The following is a 20,241-nucleotide window of genomic DNA, read 5'->3' as shown; positions in this document are numbered from 1 at the left end:
TTTTAAAAGTATCTGCCTTCTAAGTTCATTATGAAAAGGGGACAACGCAGAATCACTGAAATCAATTCCAAGTATGGCTAGGCGACTGGGAGTGAAGCTGAGTCTAGGTAACTCCTTCTTTTAACAACCAAACCTCCAGGCCTATGGCTAATGTTTTAACTCTCACTCTCATTTCTAATCATAATTCAGTGGAGTAAGACCTAGAACTTCAGGGGGGGACTTAAAATCTTGATTCTGTCACTGACTTGCTGGGTCTTCACGTTGGGTCAGGAATCAGCCCCTGCTGGCCTCCCCTCTCCCCTGAGGAAAAACACGGAGGACCACAAATGAAAGGGAATGGCAGGCCCAGATGGCCTGTACACCTGATGTTTGGGCCACAAATCATCTGACCCTGTCTGTAGGTATCAGTAGCTGGCCTTCCCATGGAGGCCACCCTTCCTTGACTCTCAGTTCACGAGTCCTGTTGAGGCTGACCTTTGTCCTCCACCCCCAAATTCCAGAATTCTAAAGTAGGAGGCCCACACTACACAACTTTGAGTCCACTCAGGAAGTTCTGCTGGAACAAGTGAGAACAAGAAGCTCTCACTCCACAGCTGTAGGGGAGGTCAGCCTGGAGCTTCTGGGTGGTATGAGAGGAAGAAGGCTTCTTGGGAATGAAGCCAACACAGAAAAAAGCACAGCCATGCCTGAAGCCATTCCCTCTCAGAGCTTCCACTTCTGTGGCCATGATGCTCCCTGTGCTGCTCAATCCTGATTGAATTGGGTTCTCTCCTTTGCACAACCACCATAACAAAACCCAACTAGGGGAGCCACCACATAGAATCACAAACTTTCCAAGTGCACCAGGCAGTAGAGACCATCCATCCAGCAGTGTTTTGTACCTAAGTATTCAACAAATGTATGTTGGCCTAATGAATGATTTGTTCACCCCTCTAGCTTCAACTTCTAGAAGTGAAAAAAGGCTGTCCCTGTTGGCATTGCTTTAAGCCACAGGAATTGTACCTTCTTGGAGCATTAATAAAAATGATGGAAAATAGCTTAAGTCATGGGCCACCACACCTGTAATCCCAGTGAGTTGAGGCTGTGCCACAAGGATCTCAAATCTGAGGTCAGCCTCAGCAACTTAGTGAGAAGTTGTCTCAAACTAAAACAAAAAACATACAAACAAACAAACAAAGGCTAGGGATGTAGCTCAGTGGTAGAGCAACAATGAGTTCAGTCTCCAGTACCAGGAAAATAAATAAGAAAGTAGCTTAAAATTCTTTCTTATTAAAAACAAATACAGGTCCCAACAAATTTGGCTCATGCCAGCAATGAAAGGATGAATCGATATTAGGAAATCTAACAATATATAATATAAATTAAATAATTAGAACAAAAGAAGAAAGGATAACAAAAACAGAGGACGTCTCCATAGATGCAAATCTTGTTAAACACCAACTTTTAAAAAAGTTTTAACAAGATAGATAGAAACCAAAGGAAACTTCCTTAAAAGAAATGCAGCTCCAGCCAAAAGTCAGCAGGAGGTTAAGAATGAGCCTGGATGCCACTACAGTTTACATATTCAGGAAGCAATTGCCAATCCAATTAGACAAGAGAAAGGCTAAAAGGTCTTACCAATTGGAGAAGCAGAGGAAGCAAAATGTCATTAGTTTGCAGATGATATGATTACATGCCTGGAAAAATCCTTCTCCACAAAAAATAATAATAATAAAATAAGGTCTGAAGTGCTATTAGAACAAATAGAAGAATTTGATATTATTAATCAAAATTAATAAAATAAGTTATTGATCAATAGCTTTCCTATAAACAACAAAATAAAAATGAATATGTGATGGTAAGCCAGATGCATAAATGATCATTCTAAAAACGTTCCTCCTCCAGGGTCAGCCATGAACCATTCAAGAGGCCAAGGTGGGAGGGTCACTTGAGCGCAGGAGTTCAGGGTAGGCCAGGATGACACAGCAAGACCCCACCTCAAGAAAGTAATACATTAGGGCTGGGGTTGTGGCTCAGTGGTAGAGCACTTGCCTAGTATGTGTGAGGCACAGGGTTCAATCCTCGGCACCATATAAAAATAAATAAATAAAACAATAAAGGTCTTGTGTCCATCTACAACTAAAAATATTTTTTAAGTAATAAATTAAATGAACAAAAAAATGCAAATACATCCCTTCTTGAGCTCTGCTATATTCTCTCGTCTCTGATGTGAATTTTGGTGGAAAAATTGAAATGCACACTGCACATAAACATAGATACTATCAACCAGGTCTCCTGAGACTGCCTGCTCCCCAATCACTTGGGGAAGCCCAAAAGGTTCCTCTCTTTGTCAGCACTGGAAGAGGAGACCCATTTTTTCAATGCATGACCCTCAGTAACAGGGATGACTAGACTGATCTACATATGGGTCAGCCCCATCATCACATATCTGTACAGGCCAAGCCCCTTCTTGCCCCTGGGCCTTTGCACATGTCATCCTTTCTCCCTGCTATGAGTTTCCTCAACAAGGCTGCAGGGCTTGCTCTCTCAACATTTGGGTCTGTGGTCCAACGTTATTTTCTCAAAATAAAGCTCTCCTGTCTCCTTGTCTAACATTCCACTCCTTTATCCTTTAGCCCTTCACCCTACAGATCATCAGCTAATGTCACTTTATAAACTTGCCTATAAATAGTCTGTTTCTCCCACTAGAAAGTAAGTTCCATTGAGGTAGGGACCACTGTATCTGTTTCACACACCACTGTATCTCATACCATAAATACAGACCGTATTATACTAAAGGGATTCAATAAGTGTTGGATGGATAGGTAGGTGGGTAGATGGTTTTCTTCAGCTCCCAGATATAGTCTCGATCCTATCACCTAAATATTTTTCACTTATTTCTGCCTCTCTCGATTGATATCCAAGTTATCTACCCACTCATTCTCAACAGGTATTTATTACCCCCATCATCTCTTCCCCAGATGGCTAAAATACCCCTAACTCCTCTCTCAGTCCTGAGTTTGGCCTTCCTCCAAATCTTTTTCCCAATCTAGCCAGAGGCCTTTTTTCAAAATGCAGATTTAATAACACCACTCCTCTCTTTAAAATGCTTCAGGGGCCTCCTAGTACCCTTAGGATGGAGCCTTAGGGCTTTTTAACCAAGGGTCATAGAACCCACCCTCCCTCCCAAGGGTCACTCAGTCTTTTATCATACCTTATGATCCAACCACACTGAGCTGCTGTCTCTTCTTCCATCTCTCTCTATCCTCAGGGTCTTTGTACACATCAGTCTTTCCACATGGCTTGCTCTTAACCTGGCTAGCTCTCTCATATGTTTCCATTTTCTATTACCTTTCTAGGGAAAACCCTAGGTCCACCTCAAAGTTCCCACAGATCCTCATGGTTTCCTGTCATGCATTCAACACATGGAGACGGCTCAGTTAGGTCTGTGCCCTCCTGGACTGTAAGGTTCACAAGAGCTGTCCTGTGCCATTCACATACCCAGCACAACGTCTGGCACTGTGCAGATGTTCGAAATAGATTTCCTTGGCTTTAATTTAAACTATGCCTTCTCCAAATTGGCACCCAGTTCATTTCTTTGTGTCACATCTGATGCTGCTCTTGGCACCTTAACTCACCATTCATACTCCCTTGAGATAACACATGTACGCATACCTGTTCATACTTGCAAGCGCACAAATCACTCTCCCCTTCTCCCATGACATTCTAATGCTGAGATCTCATTTCCTCCCTAAACATCATTAACAGAGCAATGGCACCTCCCCCGTCAAGAACATTCTACCCAAACTGAACTTGAGTTTATCAAGAAGGAGGGAGAAGGGTTGGGTATAGCTCAATGGTAGAAAATCTGTTTAGCAAATGCCAGGCCCTGGGTTCAATCCCCAGCACCAAAATTAAAAAAAAAAAAAAAAAAAGGAAGGGGAGATGTTTAAAAAAAAGAAGGAGGTTGTTCTCTGACATGTCTCCCTTTGCCACCTACAGAGCTGATATTAAACACATTCAATCTTACTTGAAAGTCTTAAAAAAAAAAAAAAAAAAAAAAAAAACAACCCAGGACTGTGCCCAGATATGACTCTTCTGGGAGTTAAATATATATATATAAACAGATAAGCATACATAGACATATAGAGACAGACATCTCTCCTGTGTCTACTGTGAGACAGCATTTTTTAAAATTACAAATGCTTTTCCTTCCCAATAACTGTTAGAATGATTGACAATTGGTGAATCCTCTATCAGATCTAAATGCTGATGGGTGCCTTCACCCACCCAGTGGCTCTCACCATCACTGGCCTGGGTCATCCTGACCTTCAAGGACCTAAAGTCGCCAATGAGGCCCTGTCACTGCAGATACAGCCTCTAGGCCTCGCTTGAAGTTTGTGGAAAGGGAGGACTGGAGGACCAAGGTAAAGGTGTCACCAGGACACACAAAGACGAATGCAAAATGTGGGTCTCACATGAAGGGCCAAAATGAGGGAAGGCTCTGCTCTGGATGCCAGGTCCAGTGCTTCAGTCGGCCACTGGGGCCCAGAGGAGGGTGGCAGGAAGGGAGAGACCTATAAAAGGTATTTTGGAACAACTGAAGAAGTTTAGATATAGACTGGATATTAGATAGTATTATAAAATTATTGCTAATTGGGCTGGGGTTGTGGCTCAGTGGTGGAGCACTTGCCTATCATGTGTGAGGCACCAGATTCAGTTCTTAGCACCACATGAAAATAAATGCATAAAATAAAGGTCCATCAACATCTAAAAAATATATTTTAAAAATTATTGCTAATTTTCAGAGATGGATAATAATAGGTCATTATGTGGGAAAATGTCCTTATTTTTAGTAGATATAGGCCAAATTATTTAGGAATAAAGTACCAGGATGTTGGCAACTTGATTTGCAATGCTTTTGGGGGGTAAGTATATGTGTATACACACACAGACACACACTCATGCACTCCTCACAGCACAGAAAGGGCAGGGAGAAAGAGTAGACAGGATGTTCTAATAAAACCACGGTGAAGGCATTATAAAGATTTGCAGCATTCTTTCAACTTTTCTGTAGATTTGCAGATCTTCCAAATACACAATTGAATGGAAAAGAACATAGGCAAAGGCTACTTCTTTCATGATGCCTTATGATAAAAAGGTAAAGAACACAAAGTTAAAGGGCTGTTAGGTCTCTAACAACTGATTTCAGTTTGATCCATTTCAGAACTTAAAAACTTACCTACTATCCACAAGCACATGTTCTTATTATAATACTCACAGTTTTATAATATCTTTTTTTTTTTTTTTCACCTTCTGCAACATCCTGGGAATGTCTATCCTCTGCCTAACACGCTTCTCCCTTTCCCCAGATTACACTGGAAAGATGAAATTCCCTGATCCCACTTTGTGTGTTTGGGGAAAGTAGAGGGCAGATTATTAAAACTTACCCACAGGGCTGGAGGTACAGCTGGTAAGACCCAAAGAAAAATTTTAAATGCACCCCTAACTTCATGCCCATAACCTGCGAGAACATTCTACCCAGGTGATTACAAAGTTAACAGCTTACTTTCCACCCATCAGAGCTTGCAGGACACAGGGACTGCAATAAATTTAACTCACTCATCTTCAGTATGGCCTTGCACACCAGCCACTACATAAATATGACTTGAATGAGAAGTTACACAATCCTTTAGAAAGCAATACACATGGCCAAGCACGGTGGCACACACCTGCATTACCAGTAATCCAGGAGTCTGAAGCAGAAAGACTGCAAGTTTGAGACCAGCCTTGGCAATTTAGCAAGATCTCACCTCAAAATAAAAATAAAATGACAACGAACCCCATCATTATGTACAACTAGGATGCACCAATAAAACAAATGTGGAAGGGAAAAATAAAATAAAATGGGTTATGGATAGAGCGGAGTAGTAGAGCACCCCTGGATTTAATCACCAGTACCCAAAGCCATCATCCTTATCATCCACATGAAGATAACATAACAAAAACAGAATCAACATCAGTAAGAATTAAGTACAATAAAACTACCATGATTACAACAACATTGAAAACTAAAATGGGTACCCCAAAAACCCACTGAGACTAAAACAGTAGGTATATCTGGGAGTGGGGAGACTCTCCTCATCCGTCTCTTAGCAGAATGCCCTAGAAAAAAACAAGCACATAGTAAACACGCCTTAATAAATCGTACCTTGTTGGGCCCAGAGCATGTCAGCCAGCAGGTTGAGCTGCCCCACACCACCCCTGCCCAGCTCTCAGAGCCCAGTGCCTGGCTAGTGGAGTAGGAAAAGTTGATACCTCTGGAGAAACTGCTATGCTCTTGCCTAGTGGGAATTTTCTATCAGATTCCCTGGGAGGGAAATTTACATGACAAGCACACGTGGCCTCCAGCCAGCAAGGGGAGGCACAAGGACAGGTGCTGCTTCACATGCACCATCCACCGCACCTGGGCCTGAGCCTGGGCCTGTGAACTTCCTCTTTGCCAGATGAGTGTGGGCCCGAGACGAAAATCTCTTAAAGCCAGCTTTTCCTGCCTGTTATGTTACACAACTGGCATTTCTTGAGCCATCTCGGAGTGCTGGGTTGTGCCCACTGGAGCCCTCTCCAGTTTGTGTGTCTTTAGACATTTCCCAAATATACACTGACCCATAGCAGGCATTCGGGAAATATTTACAAGTGAATGAGATTTATAGAGCCCTTTAAAAATAATGCACATAATGGTATTGGCATAAAAACAGACACATAGACTGGTGGTACAGAATAGAAGACACAGAGACAAAACCCACACAGATACAGTCTGATCCTCGACAAAGGTGCCAAAACACACATTGGAGAAAAGATGGCCTTTTTAACAAATGGGGCTGGGAAAACTGGTTATCCATATGTAGAAAAATGAAACTAGACCTGTATCTCTCACCCTGCACAAAAATCAACTCAAAATGGATCAAAGACCTAGGAGTTAGACCAGAAACGATGCAATTCCTAGCAGAAAACGTAGATCAACATTCCAGTGTATAGGCACAGGCAACAACTTTCTGAATAGAACCTCTGAAGCTTAGGAAGCAATGCTGGGAGTTAATAAATGGGATGGCATCAAATTAAAAAGCTTCTGCACAGCAAAAGAAACAATAAAGAATGTAAGGGGCTGCAATTGTGGTTCAGTGGTCGAGCACTTGCCTAGCACATGTGAGGCACTGGGTTTGATCCTCAGAACCACATTAAAAAAAATAAAATAAAATAAAGGTACTGTGTCCATCTACAACTAAAAATTAAAAAAATAAAAGAATGTGAAGACATAACCTACAGAAAAGGAGAAAGTCTTTGCTAGCTACTCTTTTGAAAGAAGATTAATATCTTGACTATATAAAGAACTCAAAAAACACCACAAAAATCAAATAACCCAATTAATAAATGTGCAAACGAATTAAACAGTCACTTCTCAAAAGAAATGCAAATGGCCAAAAATTTTATGAAAAAAATGTTCAGCTTTATTGGCAATTAGGGAAATGCATATCAAAACTACAAAGATCTCACCTAACACCAGTCAGAAGAGCAACCACCATGACGAATAATAAGAAATACTGAAGAGGATGTGGAGGAAAAGGAACACTTTTACACAGTTGGTGGGGTTGTAAATTAGTACAACCACTATGGAAATCAGTATGGATCTTCCTCAAAAGACTGGGAATGGAATCACCATATGATCCAGCTATACCACTCCTAGGTATTTATCCTAAAGAATCAAAGTCATCATACTAGAGTGATACATGCATACCCATTTATAGCAGCTCAGTTCACAAAAGCCAGACTATGGAACTGCCTCAGTGTCCATCAATGGATGAATGGATAAAGAACCCCAGGTGTGGGACTTGGTCTTCCACTCCTCAGCTGCAGGACCACAGTGCAGCCCTTTGCCTCAATAAGCTACTGCCCTCTCTTCTGTTCAGTGTCCAGCTTCTCAAGGTCATTTGCTAAAGCTCTGGAGGGTGGGGGAAGTGGAGTGGGTTCCACACAGCCCTTTGGGCAGTGAACAAAGAACTAATAAAAATCAATGACCAAAACAGCCCTGGTCTAACAAGAAGATGAAAGCTTATAAGTGGATCAAGGAGAAGAGAGCAACCAACAGCAATTAGTGAAACCAGGAAGTCCACAGGGATAAGCTCTGGAGCATGGACACTGTCAAGACATATTTGCTGAGGCCAGTCCCAATCCTGGATCAAAACTTCGTGGGCCATCTATGTATCACTGTTTCTGCACCAATTCAGTCCACCATTGCTGCACAGGAGCCAAAGGCTACTGTGTGCTGGGCCCTGGGCTAGATGTCTGGCATCACTGAACCACACAAAGCCCTTCCTCCAAGGAGAGGAAAGTCTGGCAGGGTCAGCAAAGAGAAGGTGCTCAAAACATACAGTGGGCCCTTTGCATCTGTGGGTTTCACAACTGTGGATCAAAAATACTTCCCCCTTGAGGACTACGATTTTAGCTCAGTGACAGGGTGCTTGCCTAGGACATGTGAAGCCCTGGGTTTGATCCTCATCACCACATAAAAATAAAGGTATTGCATCTATCTACAACTAAAAATATTTTTAAAAAATACTTCCCTCCAAATTATATCTATACTGAACATGCACAGACCTTTTCCTTGTCATTATTCCCTGAACAATACAGTAAAACAATGATTTCCATAATGTCTATCAGGTATTATACAGAAGGATGAATATACAGAAGGATGTGCATAGGTTCTATGCAAATACTGCTCCATTTTATATAAAGGACTTGAGAATCCTCAGATTTTGGTATCCATGGTGTCTGGGAACCAATCCCCCATGGATGCTGAGTAATATGTCAGCTAGGGAGGACTTTTATTTTGGAGCAAGAGACACACATGCATGTAGTCTATGGGTGAAAGGCCCTGCAGGGAATGCCTGATCCCTTCCCTGGAGTATTTTCCTACAGTGCTGAGGAGTGCTGAGTAATGGGGTGTTGACTGATGAATGAATGAATGGACTTAAACCTTTCTATTTCTCCAGTATGGTCAGAGTTCATTTCACCACAGGTGCATTCACAGAAAGGATTTACAGAAAGGGCAAGGACTTCTTTCAAAATTCTCTTTGTACCTAAGGGAACATCAGAAATTCTGCTTGCCTAACTATTACTGCACCATGAGCAGCCAGAAAATTCACTCCCCAGGACTTTACCTTATAGAAATCCTGTGTTCTTGGGCTCCTAAAGGGTGAATTACCAACCCCAACGTGAAGTAAGAAGAAATTATTGTTCAGTCAGTAAATGCTGTGAGAACAGGTCTCCCAACAATAAAATAGCTTGGTTAAAAGACAAAATTTCATAAATCTCAGGAACAAATCCACATCCCACAGAGTGTGCGTAGTGTGGGCAGGGTTTCCAGGGAGCTCCTGTCCTTGGGAAAGGGCGAGATTGGTCCCAGTCAAGCTGTGGCCCTATCAGCTGGTTGGCTTTGTCCTCACCTCGAGGATATAGGGTCCCTCCTCATTACTCTGTTCCCTATAGTCATCGGTCAAGAAAAAGTAATGAGCAACTACTATGTGCCAAGCTCTTGGTAAATAACAGTGAGCAAAAGAGGTAGACCTGGCCCTATGCAGTTCCGGTACCTAAGAGAGACCCTAAAAAGACAAATGCAGGTAGGACAAAAGAGTCTGCTGCTTTGATATTATTTTAGAAATGTATGTCCATCAACTTCCTGATGGAAAAATATTTCTGGTTCTTTATACAGAACTAAAAATAAACAAAAAAGAATACTGCTTCCTTTATTGGGTGCTGACTATATTCCAGGTATTTACAGTGATTGACTCAGAACATTTCTCAACAAACTAGTGCAGTAGATATGTACTGTTATGAGCCTCATTGACCAGTGGAAATTCAGGATTTTCCAATTAATCACTGCTCAGAAAGTGCACAACTGCCTCCCACATCAGACTCTGAAATTCCTAAGAATGCATATCTTACCCATCTTTTTGCCATCAATATATATAGTAGTATTTAGTAAACACCCACTGAAGGAATTGTCAATTAGCCACTCATGGGTTGGTTTCCTTCCAAGTACTACCAGTTAACAAGCTCCAGCTGTGAACCAAGAGGGATCAGTCTCATGACAATTCCTCAAGAGGTAGCTGTGATGTTGTGCAAAGAGCCTGAGCCAGAACCCAGAGATCTGGGGCCAACGCTTGTTCCTGTGGCTTGAACTTGGACAATCACTTCCTCACTCTCCACCTATCTGCTTAAAACTGTAACCGTAATGCAATGATTCTGGGATCTCTTATAGTCCCAAACTTTTATGTCTCTGAAATAAGTAAAGGGGGGGGGGGGCGCTGAGGAAGGACAATCAGGGATTCCCATGACAAAAGGACCCATCAGGACTAAGGGATAAACACTTCTTAGGGGAAATAAGACAGCCTAACTAGCTCTCAGTCTTATGAGGTTAAGAAAATTAGGAGTTAAAAGTGTACCAGTTAGTCTGGCACGGTGGCCCTGCACATCTGCACGGTGGCCCAGGTATTCTGGAGGCTGAAGCAGGAGGATCAAAAGTTCAAGACCAGCCCCAGCAACTTAACAAGATCCTGTCTCAAAATAAAATAATAAAAAGGGCTGGGAATATGGCTCAGTGCTGGAGTACTCCTGGGTTCAATCCCCAGTCCCAAAAATGGGAAAAAAAAAAAAAAAGTGAGCCAGTCTTCAAGGCTATGGGGGTGAGATAACACACCAGGGAGATGGGAGGCTGGGAAAGTCAACTCAGCCTTCTGAGACTGTGGTCAGCAGAAATGCCAGCTAAAGCCAGACAAAACCAGGTCTGCACTGTTCTGAAAATAATATCAGATTTTCCCAGTGTTTTTGTCAGCTTTTTCACTGCTGTGACTAAAAGACCTGACCAGAACAACTTTAGGAGCAAAAGTTTATTTGAGGGCTCACGGTTGCAGAGGTCTCAATCCATAGACAGCAGGCTCAAGGTGAGACAGAACATTGTGGCGGAAGAGTGTGGCAGAGGGAAGCAACTCACATAATCAGGAAGCAGGGAGATCTCCACTGTCCAGATGCACACATATACCTCAAAGCCATGCCCAATTCCCATCTCTGCCAGCCACACCCTACCTGCCTTCAGTTAGCTGATTAATTTAAGGCTCTCGCAACCTGATCATTTCTTCTCGGAACCTTCTTGCATTGTCTCACACACAAGCTTTTGGGGGACACCTCACATCCAAACCATAACGACCAGATAATACAAATGCATAAAATAGTCATTGAGGTAACCAGCAATTCCCTTGACCTTATAAGCATAGTAAAAGGCATACCCTAAGGTGGAGACTTGAGATGTAATAAGACATGTGATGCATGAAGACCTATGATGAAGAAGGTGCAGGTATGATGGAAGTCTCACCCCTACATGTGATGACATCATAAGACCTATTCCTGCTACCTTGCAGATGCCGTAAAAGCTCTATGCCTATATTCTTTGCTGGAGCCAGTCTGGGATTCTTGTTCCCATGTGCTGCCTCCTTTCTGCCTTGAGCAGAAGTTGCTAATAAAGCCTTGCCTGAGCTTAAATTCTTTCTGGTTCACTGCTACAACTCTGGATCCAAGAACCTGAGATGGGTAACGGGAAAGCATTTGCAATTTCACCCTGCCTACAATTCCTTCCTTCCTTCTCTTACTCCCCTCTTCTTTCCCTTTTGCAATGCCAGGGATGGAACCCAAGACCTTGCACATACTCTAGGCAAGTGCTCTACCACGGAGCCACATCCCCAGCCCTGCCTGCAATTTCTTGATCTTAGAATGAGATCAAAAGCTAAACATTTTAGGATAAGATGACTAATTAGGTCTTTCGAGGGCAAGTAAGGCACTTGCTCTCTCTCTCCGTAGCTCTGTGGGTATGTCTGTCTTAATAAGGGACCTTCACTCCCACGACAAGTATGCTCAACCTGGAAAATCCCCTTCCAGAGAAGCATCTGGTTGAGCCTAAGTGATACTGCCAATCCTAGTTGTGCTTAAGAGCAGAGGTACTGGTGGTATGCAGGAGCCGGTGTCCTTGTGCTGGATGGGGACAAAGTCACCACTTTCAACACCTACTCATTCAAGCTCCTCTGTGAATACCACAGATATAGAATGACAACTGAGTAAGGCAATTGCAAATAGGACCAACTCCAAAGCTATGTCCACAGGAGAGCTTTCGACTCGATAACCATAGCTCTGCCTGTCACCCGTTGAGAGCTCTGGGCAGGAGGTGGGACTCCATGGGGAGATGGAGTTATTCTTTTTGACGCTTGGGTTGGTTTTGAACAAACTCTCATGTGTCACCAAATGGTCACAAAACAGGGTAACACCATCACTCCTTACCTTCCAGGGCCACTGTGAAAATTAATGAGATAACCAGGTCAAGTGACCCACACACAGGTCGACACTGTAAATACTCAACTTGTTGCCAATGACAGTAGTGGTAGTGGACAAAACTATTTGAAGTCAGGAAACCCAACAAGGGCTCTTCACAACCTCGCAGGGGGTCAAGAGAAAAGCAGATGCTCGTGTGATGGACACTCTGGAGCAGCATGCGTGCATACTTTTCAGAAGAGAAAATGACACAGCAACTGCTCTAGGAAGGGCCAAGACTACCTAGGGACTCTGGGGTTCTGGGTCTCAGGAGAGGTAGCTAGGTCCCTATGAGGGCAGAGACGAAAGAGCACCATTAGGAGATGAAACCAGGCAACAAGAGTCCTGAGAAGAGGAACTTCCCTGGGGAAAAGGGGGAGGAAATTTATAAACTTGAAGAGATATCACTGTCCCCCAAACTGCCTGGCAAAACTAAAAGGCAAACCCCAGGTACAGCAAGATGTGGGCAAACAGGAAACCTGGTACCCAGCTGACAAGTAGTGCTCTTTAGAGAATGATTTGGTCAAGCTCATTGGAATCTTAAATGCATATGCAATATAGCCCCATAACTCTGCTCCTTAGAGGATTATGTGCCTGTGTCCCAGGGGAATATACCAGAAAGCATATCACTGCATTATTACAAGGGCAAAACCAGAACAAGTCTAACCAGAATCATCGGGGAGACAGCTTAACAAAGAGAGAGTCTCATACAATGAATGTACCACACAATTTGCTGCAGTATAAAAACAAGGGAGGTTTACACACTGTCTTGAAAACATTTTAAGACACATTATTGAATTTATTAAATAGTTACAAAACAGCCCAACAAGAAGAGTATGATACCATATGTTTAAAGAACAAAGAAAAAATGAATCACTTTTTTAATGTTTATAGACCCAGCGAAGATTCTGAAAGAAAATGTATGTATGCGCTACATACTTTGCATACATGTATTATATAGATCATCAAGAAGTGCAGCAGTGGGGGGCTGGGAAAACAGGGTTAATGGGGACATCACTTTCATTTTTAACAAGGAATACATATCCATGTGTTTCTTAAATATCAAAATTAAATTAAATTTTATTTATAAAAACTATAAATTTAATAAATTATTTTTAAGGGAGAAAAAAAGAAGGCAGAAGGAAGAAAGAAATAACGACTCTTACAGAAGATATAGCAGTCAAGAAAGGGCTCAGGGTCTGCCACTGCTTCTTCTTGTCTATATTGCCATTCGCAATATAGACACAACATTCTGGGCATGTTCACAGTATTTGGGAATAAATATTCATAATTTTAAAATGATATATTTAATCCCATATTACTCTGACTCTATTTATACCAACTCTAACTTCTAAGACTTAGAAAAATTCCCTCATCTTTAACAATGACATTTCTCTTGTGGTATAAGAAACTGGAGATATGAAAGGAGATGCATGGAATTGTGCTAGCCCTATATTATTTATTTGTTGCTTGTTTGTTTTATTTGTATTTATGGTGATGCTGGGATTGAACCCAGCCCTTATGCATGCTAGGCAAGTGCTCTACCACTGAGGCCCTCCCTCAACCACGCTAGCTTCAAATTCTTCATGGCTTCAATTGAGTTACATGAGCTTAAAGCAAGTTTTGTTCATTGTTGCTTGCAATTTTTTTTATGCTTTTAATTTTGAAAGACATTTACCTTTCCTTGTTCTCTTCCATTCCTCTACAGATGCACTGGTTCATAACTGTGGAACTGTCCATAGACTCGGTGTGGTAGGCCCAGGTTTTCTTTCTTAAAAAAACAAAATGATCAACATTTATGGGTACAACCAACAAATAGGTACATTGATGTTGTAAACACAGAAATAGCTGTATTATATTCAAAGGGAATATGTCAAAGGCTCCCCAGTATCTACCAAAATCCTCTCTCCCTTCTCCATAGACACATATTGAACATTTCTAACTCCAAGATCCAAAATCTTCCAAGATATGAAACTTTCTGAGCACCAACATGATATCACAAATAGAAAATTTCATACCATAAAACAGTTTCATTCATAAAATTATTTTAAAATATTTAATAAAGTTAAATATTTAATAAGGTACAAGGTGTATATGAAACAGATAAATTTCAGTTAGACTCAGTTCCCATCCTTAAGATAATTCATCATGAATATGCACATATCCTAAAATCAGCAAAAATCCAAAGCATTCTGGTTCCAAGCATTCCAGATACTGGATACTCAAACTGAATTTGAGTTTTATCAGGGACTACATTTCCCAGGCATACTTAAAGCTAGATGTAGTCTGCGGTCTGAATTCTGAATGGAACATAAGAGAAAGAGATGGTACCACTTCTTAATCTTAGCCTTAAGATATGGGCATGCCTTGTCCCCCTTCCACTGGCTGGAAACCAGCTCTGCCCAAGCAGGTGATGACAGTGCACCAACATAACTGGAAATGTCAGAACAACAAGAGAGAAGAAACCTGAGTCTGTGACCGACTGCACAGAGCTCAGCTACCCTTCTCACCTTGGAATTACTACCTAGAGAGCAATTTCTTTGTTATTTAAACCACTGTTTTATTGGGTTCTGTTTATATAGCTCATTAACCTTCATCCCAGTTGGGACTATGATTAAATATTCTCACTGGGCCCTTCTGAAGGGGAGTTTGGTTATGTGGAGCTTAGAACATGCTAGATCTACAGAGACAGATGAAGCAAAATTATCTTTAGTCACAATCTGATTAAACATGCAATTTGAGGAGCGTCTAGTGCATAGTACATATTCAATCAGTATTTAATGAGTGAGGATGCCAATAAGCATGTGATATAGTCTAGTATGGGGACTCTCAAGAGTAGGGTACCAGCACACAATGGGGAGCACAGAGGTTGCGGGGGGCATCTACAAGTCTCAGTTTGCGTTTCATCACAAAATGACTACTTGGAGTTGTAAAGCACCATCCAAATGTCCATCCAACAAATCCAAATGCCACAAATGAAAAATTCCATACCATGAAACATTGTTTCATTCACAAAATAATTTTAAAATATTGCATATTTTAGGATTCAAATATTTGATACCCACATTTTAGGATTCAAGTTGATGTGCTTGGGAGCAACAAAGACTAAGAGTGAGACAGAGGGATAGAGGCAGATCGGCAGAGTTAGACAGAACACCCCAGTGTGGGATGAAGGATTCCAACCACCTCTTCTCTCCCTGAGCATTTGCCCCGGGGGCATGTTAGCCATCATGCTGAGGTTCCCTCTTCAGCCTTGGCTACTGTACTCCTTGCTATTCTGCTATAGTTTTAGCACCAAGACTGGATTTTCTTTGTACAACATGGTCCCATACACAAACCAGCTACTCTATTCAGTATCAACCAAATAGCTGTCAGATTCCACTCTAGAAGGGCTAGATGTGCAGATCATACTGAGGGATCGTGTGTTGGTCTCCCGCCTGGCGCCTCCTGAGCAGGGAAGTTTTGGGGTAATTTTGACCAGCCATGGTCTGCTAAGCTGCTGCTGTTTGTATGGTCCAGTACCACAATGCCAGCTGTTGTGAACTTTGAGAATCACAGGGCTGCTTGACCACATCTCTGGCCTGTCCTCCTCTATCTCTGCTCCATATTACCTTCTCCCAGATGAAAGCACCATTTGGATAAACTCTTTAGTCACAATCTGAGGCAGGTGAGCAGGACCTAATACCCAGGAGGCAGTGGACAGAGTGAGTGTTAGAGAGAATCCTGCCACTGCCTCAAAGGCTGCTCTTTTATTTAACTTGAGAAGAACATGCCATGAGATATTTTTAGCATCTGGATCCCTGTCTGGGACCACTGCTCTGGCTTCCATCACAGCTAACTTCATCAGCCGAGGCATGTACATTATGGAGGGGCCTGGAATAAGGTGAGAGTGAAGATGTGGATCCCAGGAGAAGGAGAGGTGGACCAGTAGTGGGATATGAGTGCAGAGTCCTGGAGGTGCCATTACAACATGGTGTCGGTTGCAAAGGATGAGGGGACAAAGCAAGCAGCCCATACCTAGGTTTCTTTTATAGCTGTGACCTCCTCGATCCACCTCATTTCAGCCTGGAAGCCAAATTTGCTCAGTAAGCCAAGTTCTTCTGCAACATAGTAAATGCAGCAAGGAGACTTTATACCTCATCTCAAAATGATGTCACAACAGAATTCTTCTCAAGGTCACATTTCCTGAGGAGCCATGAGAGGTCAGGGCCTGCTCTTAAGGGACAGCTGTCTTGTTCCAGGTCAGAGCTTCGGGTTTTAACCCTCCAGTGCTGGACATGGTGTTCTGTAGACAGCCATCCACAAACCATCACCCTCCAGCCTGTGGCTAGGGGCACCCATCTCTGCACTCCAGCACTGAGGAATACCTGGGGGCCAGGCATTGACATGGATTATCTCATGGAATTCATACTGCCCTAGGAGGCAAGGACAGTTACTGCCTCACCTTAAGAATCAGGAAACAAACTGAGCATGGTGGTAAATGCCTATAATCTCAGGGGCTCAGGAGTTCAAAGCCAGCCTCAGCAACTCAGTGAGGCCCTGAGCAACTTAAGAAGATCTCTGTCTATAAATAAAATATTTTTTAAAAGGGCTGGGTATATGGTTCAGTGGTTAAGCACCTCTAGGTTCAATCCCCAGTATCAAAAACAAAACAAACAAACAACAACAACAACAACAAACAGGAAACTGGGCACAAAGAATTTAACACCTGGAAGAGATGACACAGACAAGAAATGGTAAAGCTGAGACTTGAGCAGGTTCCTGACCTGAGATACTGTTCCTAACTGTTGTATTATAATATATATAGTAAAGTTCAGTCATGGTAGAATAAGTTAACAAATGAACAGATAATTTCAAAAGCAATTTCAGGTTTGGTGGGGACAGTGTCTTTATAAGACCCTAATGAGTATGACCTCACTTGCCCTGCATGTCACCCAAGTGCGTGATACCCTCTATATTCGTTCGTCAGGTTTTCACTGCTGTTAAAAAATACCTGAGAAAAACAACTTGAAGGAGGAAAGAGTTCTTTTGGCTCACAGTTTCACAGGTTTCAGACCATGGTCAACTGGGTACATTGCTATGGGATCTGTGGTGAGGGACAGCATCATGGTGGAGAGAGGGAAAGTAGAACAGAGACACTCTGATGGTGGCTGGAAAGCAGAAAGAGAGAGTGCACATAGGAAGAAGAGGCCAGGGACAACATATAACCTTTCAAGGGGTGCCCCAGTGACCTATTTCCTCCAGTGAGACCCCATCTCCTATAGTTTCCACAACTTCCTAAAAATGGCATCAAAACATGAACCCACCAGCCAGGTATGGTGGCACATGCTCATAATCCCAGCTATTCAAGGAACTGAGGCAGGAGGATCACAAGTTCAAGGCCAGCCTGGGCAACTTAGTGAGAACATTGGCAACTTAGTGAGAACCTGTCTGAAAAACAAAAAGGCCTAGGAATGTACTCAGTGATAAAGTGCCCCTGGATTCAATTCCCAGTACAAAAAAATTATGAACCCATCAAAATGGATTAATCAACTGATAAGGTTAGAGACCTCATGATCTAAATGCCTTCCTGAAGATGCCACCTGGGAACATTGCTGCATTGGGGACCAAGCCTTCAACACATGAGTCCTCGGGGGACAGTTCAGATCTAAACTATAATATCCTCAGACTCTGTCAAGGCAGCCTTCAGCCTCTTGAATGCTCTAAGCCTTGAAGTGCTAACTTCTGTGAAGGAGCGTATACCATACACACCACTGTGCCATACCAGTAACAATAACAACCACAATCACCACTGACTCTGTGTCTCCTATTTACAGGTAGCAAAATTAGGGCTCTCATATACCCAGAGACCCGCAGGGAAGCCAGGCTCACACATATTATAAAGACAGAGCTCCAGGAGGCTATGACTTCTCAAGGTCACTGAACTCACTGAATCACAGTTTTCAGATTCTGAGCAGCTGACTGGAAGGCCTCAGCTTCTCCCTACCACATACTACCCACCACTTGGTTAATCAGACGTTATAAAGATGAGATAAGTGCTATTCTAACTCTTCAGTGAAAAGTTCTGTATTAATCTCAAGTTCATCAGTATTTTCCATCCCAGTCACTTCCATGGAAGAGGAATTCTAACTCTCCCCAGCTAGAAATGGACACCACCACTCCCTCATTCCTCTCCTTGGTTGGCTGCACCAGCATGGACCAGCACTTCTGAGCATCAGCCTCCTGCAAAGCACTACCATTTCCACTGTGCACTGAGCCCTGTTATTCTCAATGCAAAAATCCCTCTTCCCAGGAATGGACACCAAGTGTCCATGAGGATGTGATGTAGCCAGAACACTCATGCTGCTGCAGTTGGGTGCATAAATCAGTCCAACCACCTTGGAAGACTATGGTAATATCTAATCTACCTGCATCTGCTACTAGGTACATAAATATGTGCACTGAGAGACATGCTCTAGAATATTCTCAGTAGCACTACGCCCTGTATTAGTGTCCTATTGCTTCCAGAACAAATTACCACAAACTTAGTGACTTAAATCAACACAAATTTATCTTGTTAAAGTTCTGGAGGTCAGAAAAAGATCTAAAATGGGCAGCAGGGCTGCGTTCCTCTGACGGATCTAAACACGACTTTATTCTCATGCATTTTCCAGCCTCTACAGGCCTTGGCTTGAGAGTTCTTCCTCCATCTTCAGAACGAGCAATGTGGCACCTTAAAATCTCCCTCTACTCTCACCTGTTTCAATCATCACATCTCATTCTCTGAACCTGAACCCCTACATCCCTCTTATGACTACTGTGGTCCCTCCAGGATAACCTCCCATGATATAATCCTTAACTTAATCACATCTGAAAGTTCCCTTTGCCATGTAAGGCACAGTCCCAGGTATTATAAGGGATGGGTGTGGTGGCACATGCCTGTAATTCCAGCAGTTCTGGAGGCTGACTTTTCAGACTCAGTAACTCTGAGAAGCCCTGAGCAACTCAGCAAAACCCTGTCTCAAAATAAAATATAAAAAGGGTTGGGGGCATTGGGGATATAGTTCAGTTTGTAGAGTGCTTGCCTCAAATGCACAATGCCCTGGGTTCAATCCTCAGCACCACAAAGCCAGCCTGAGCAATTTAGCAAGGCTCTATGCAACTTAGCCAAGATCCTGTCTCTAAGTAAAATATAAAAAGGGTTGGGGATGTGGCTCAATGGTTGAGTGCCCCGGGGTTCCATCCCCAGAAACCCCCCCCCCCAAAAAAAAAGGCTGGGGATGTGGCATAAAAAAAAAAAATTGTTAGGTAACAGGTATTACAAGGGAATAGACTCATGACCAGGGATTAGGTCATGGATATCTTTGGGGAAGTCATTATGTGGTCTACTACAAGTCCCAAACTAGAAACTAACCAAATGTTCATCAACAGTGGAATGAATGAAGTCAAAGGTGAAAACTGACAGCAAGGAGAACGGATGATCTACAATTACAAGAAATAACACGGATGGCTCTCATAAGACTATGTTGAGCCAAAGTTCACCACCCAAGTCCTGAATAAGAAAAGACAGAAACAGGCAAAATACCCATGCTAGTTAGTGGTCAGGATGGTGGTTTGTAGGGGGTCAGAGGGGAGTGGCTGGAAGAGGACACGAAAGGACTTGTGGGGGGCTGCAAGCTTCTGTTTCTTATCTGGGCACTGCTTACACAGGTGCATTCAATTTGTGAAAATCCACCAAGCTGTACTGTTGTGACCTGGGCCCTTCTCTGCAGGGATGTTGTGCATCAATATGAAACTTCAAGAACTGGCTCTGCCTCTCTCATCCCATTTCCACTCCCCAGACCTGCTTGTGTCATTTCACCTCTGGAT

The 20,241-nt window shown here is 42.7% G+C and overlaps 1 protein-coding gene across 4 annotated transcripts in view; it reads right to left on the bottom strand.

Moving 5' to 3' along the window:
• The window catches only part of ARHGEF3 (Rho guanine nucleotide exchange factor 3), a 303,446-nt gene that overhangs the window by 250,055 nt on the left and 33,150 nt on the right, over positions 1-20,241 (bottom strand). For 2 of the 4 annotated variants that reach the window (XM_079116472.1, XM_079116473.1), the window contains exon 2: positions 14,072-14,164. The exons of 1 other annotated variant lie outside the window; for it this stretch is intronic. In XM_079116472.1, coding sequence (XP_078972598.1) covers positions 14,072-14,133 — 62 coding nt within the window. In that variant the 5' untranslated portion in view covers positions 14,134-14,164. The remainder of the gene's footprint in view (positions 1-14,071; positions 14,165-20,241) is intronic. One more of the 4 variants, XM_079116474.1, reaches the window with a different exon arrangement.

Source organism: Sciurus vulgaris, assembly GCF_902686455.1.
Source record: "Sciurus vulgaris genome assembly, chromosome: 16".
In the NCBI taxonomy this organism is placed as follows: domain Eukaryota; kingdom Metazoa; phylum Chordata; class Mammalia; order Rodentia; family Sciuridae; genus Sciurus; species Sciurus vulgaris.
The sequence above is the reverse complement of the archived record's forward strand: the minus strand, read 5'-3'. Positions and strand labels throughout refer to the sequence as shown.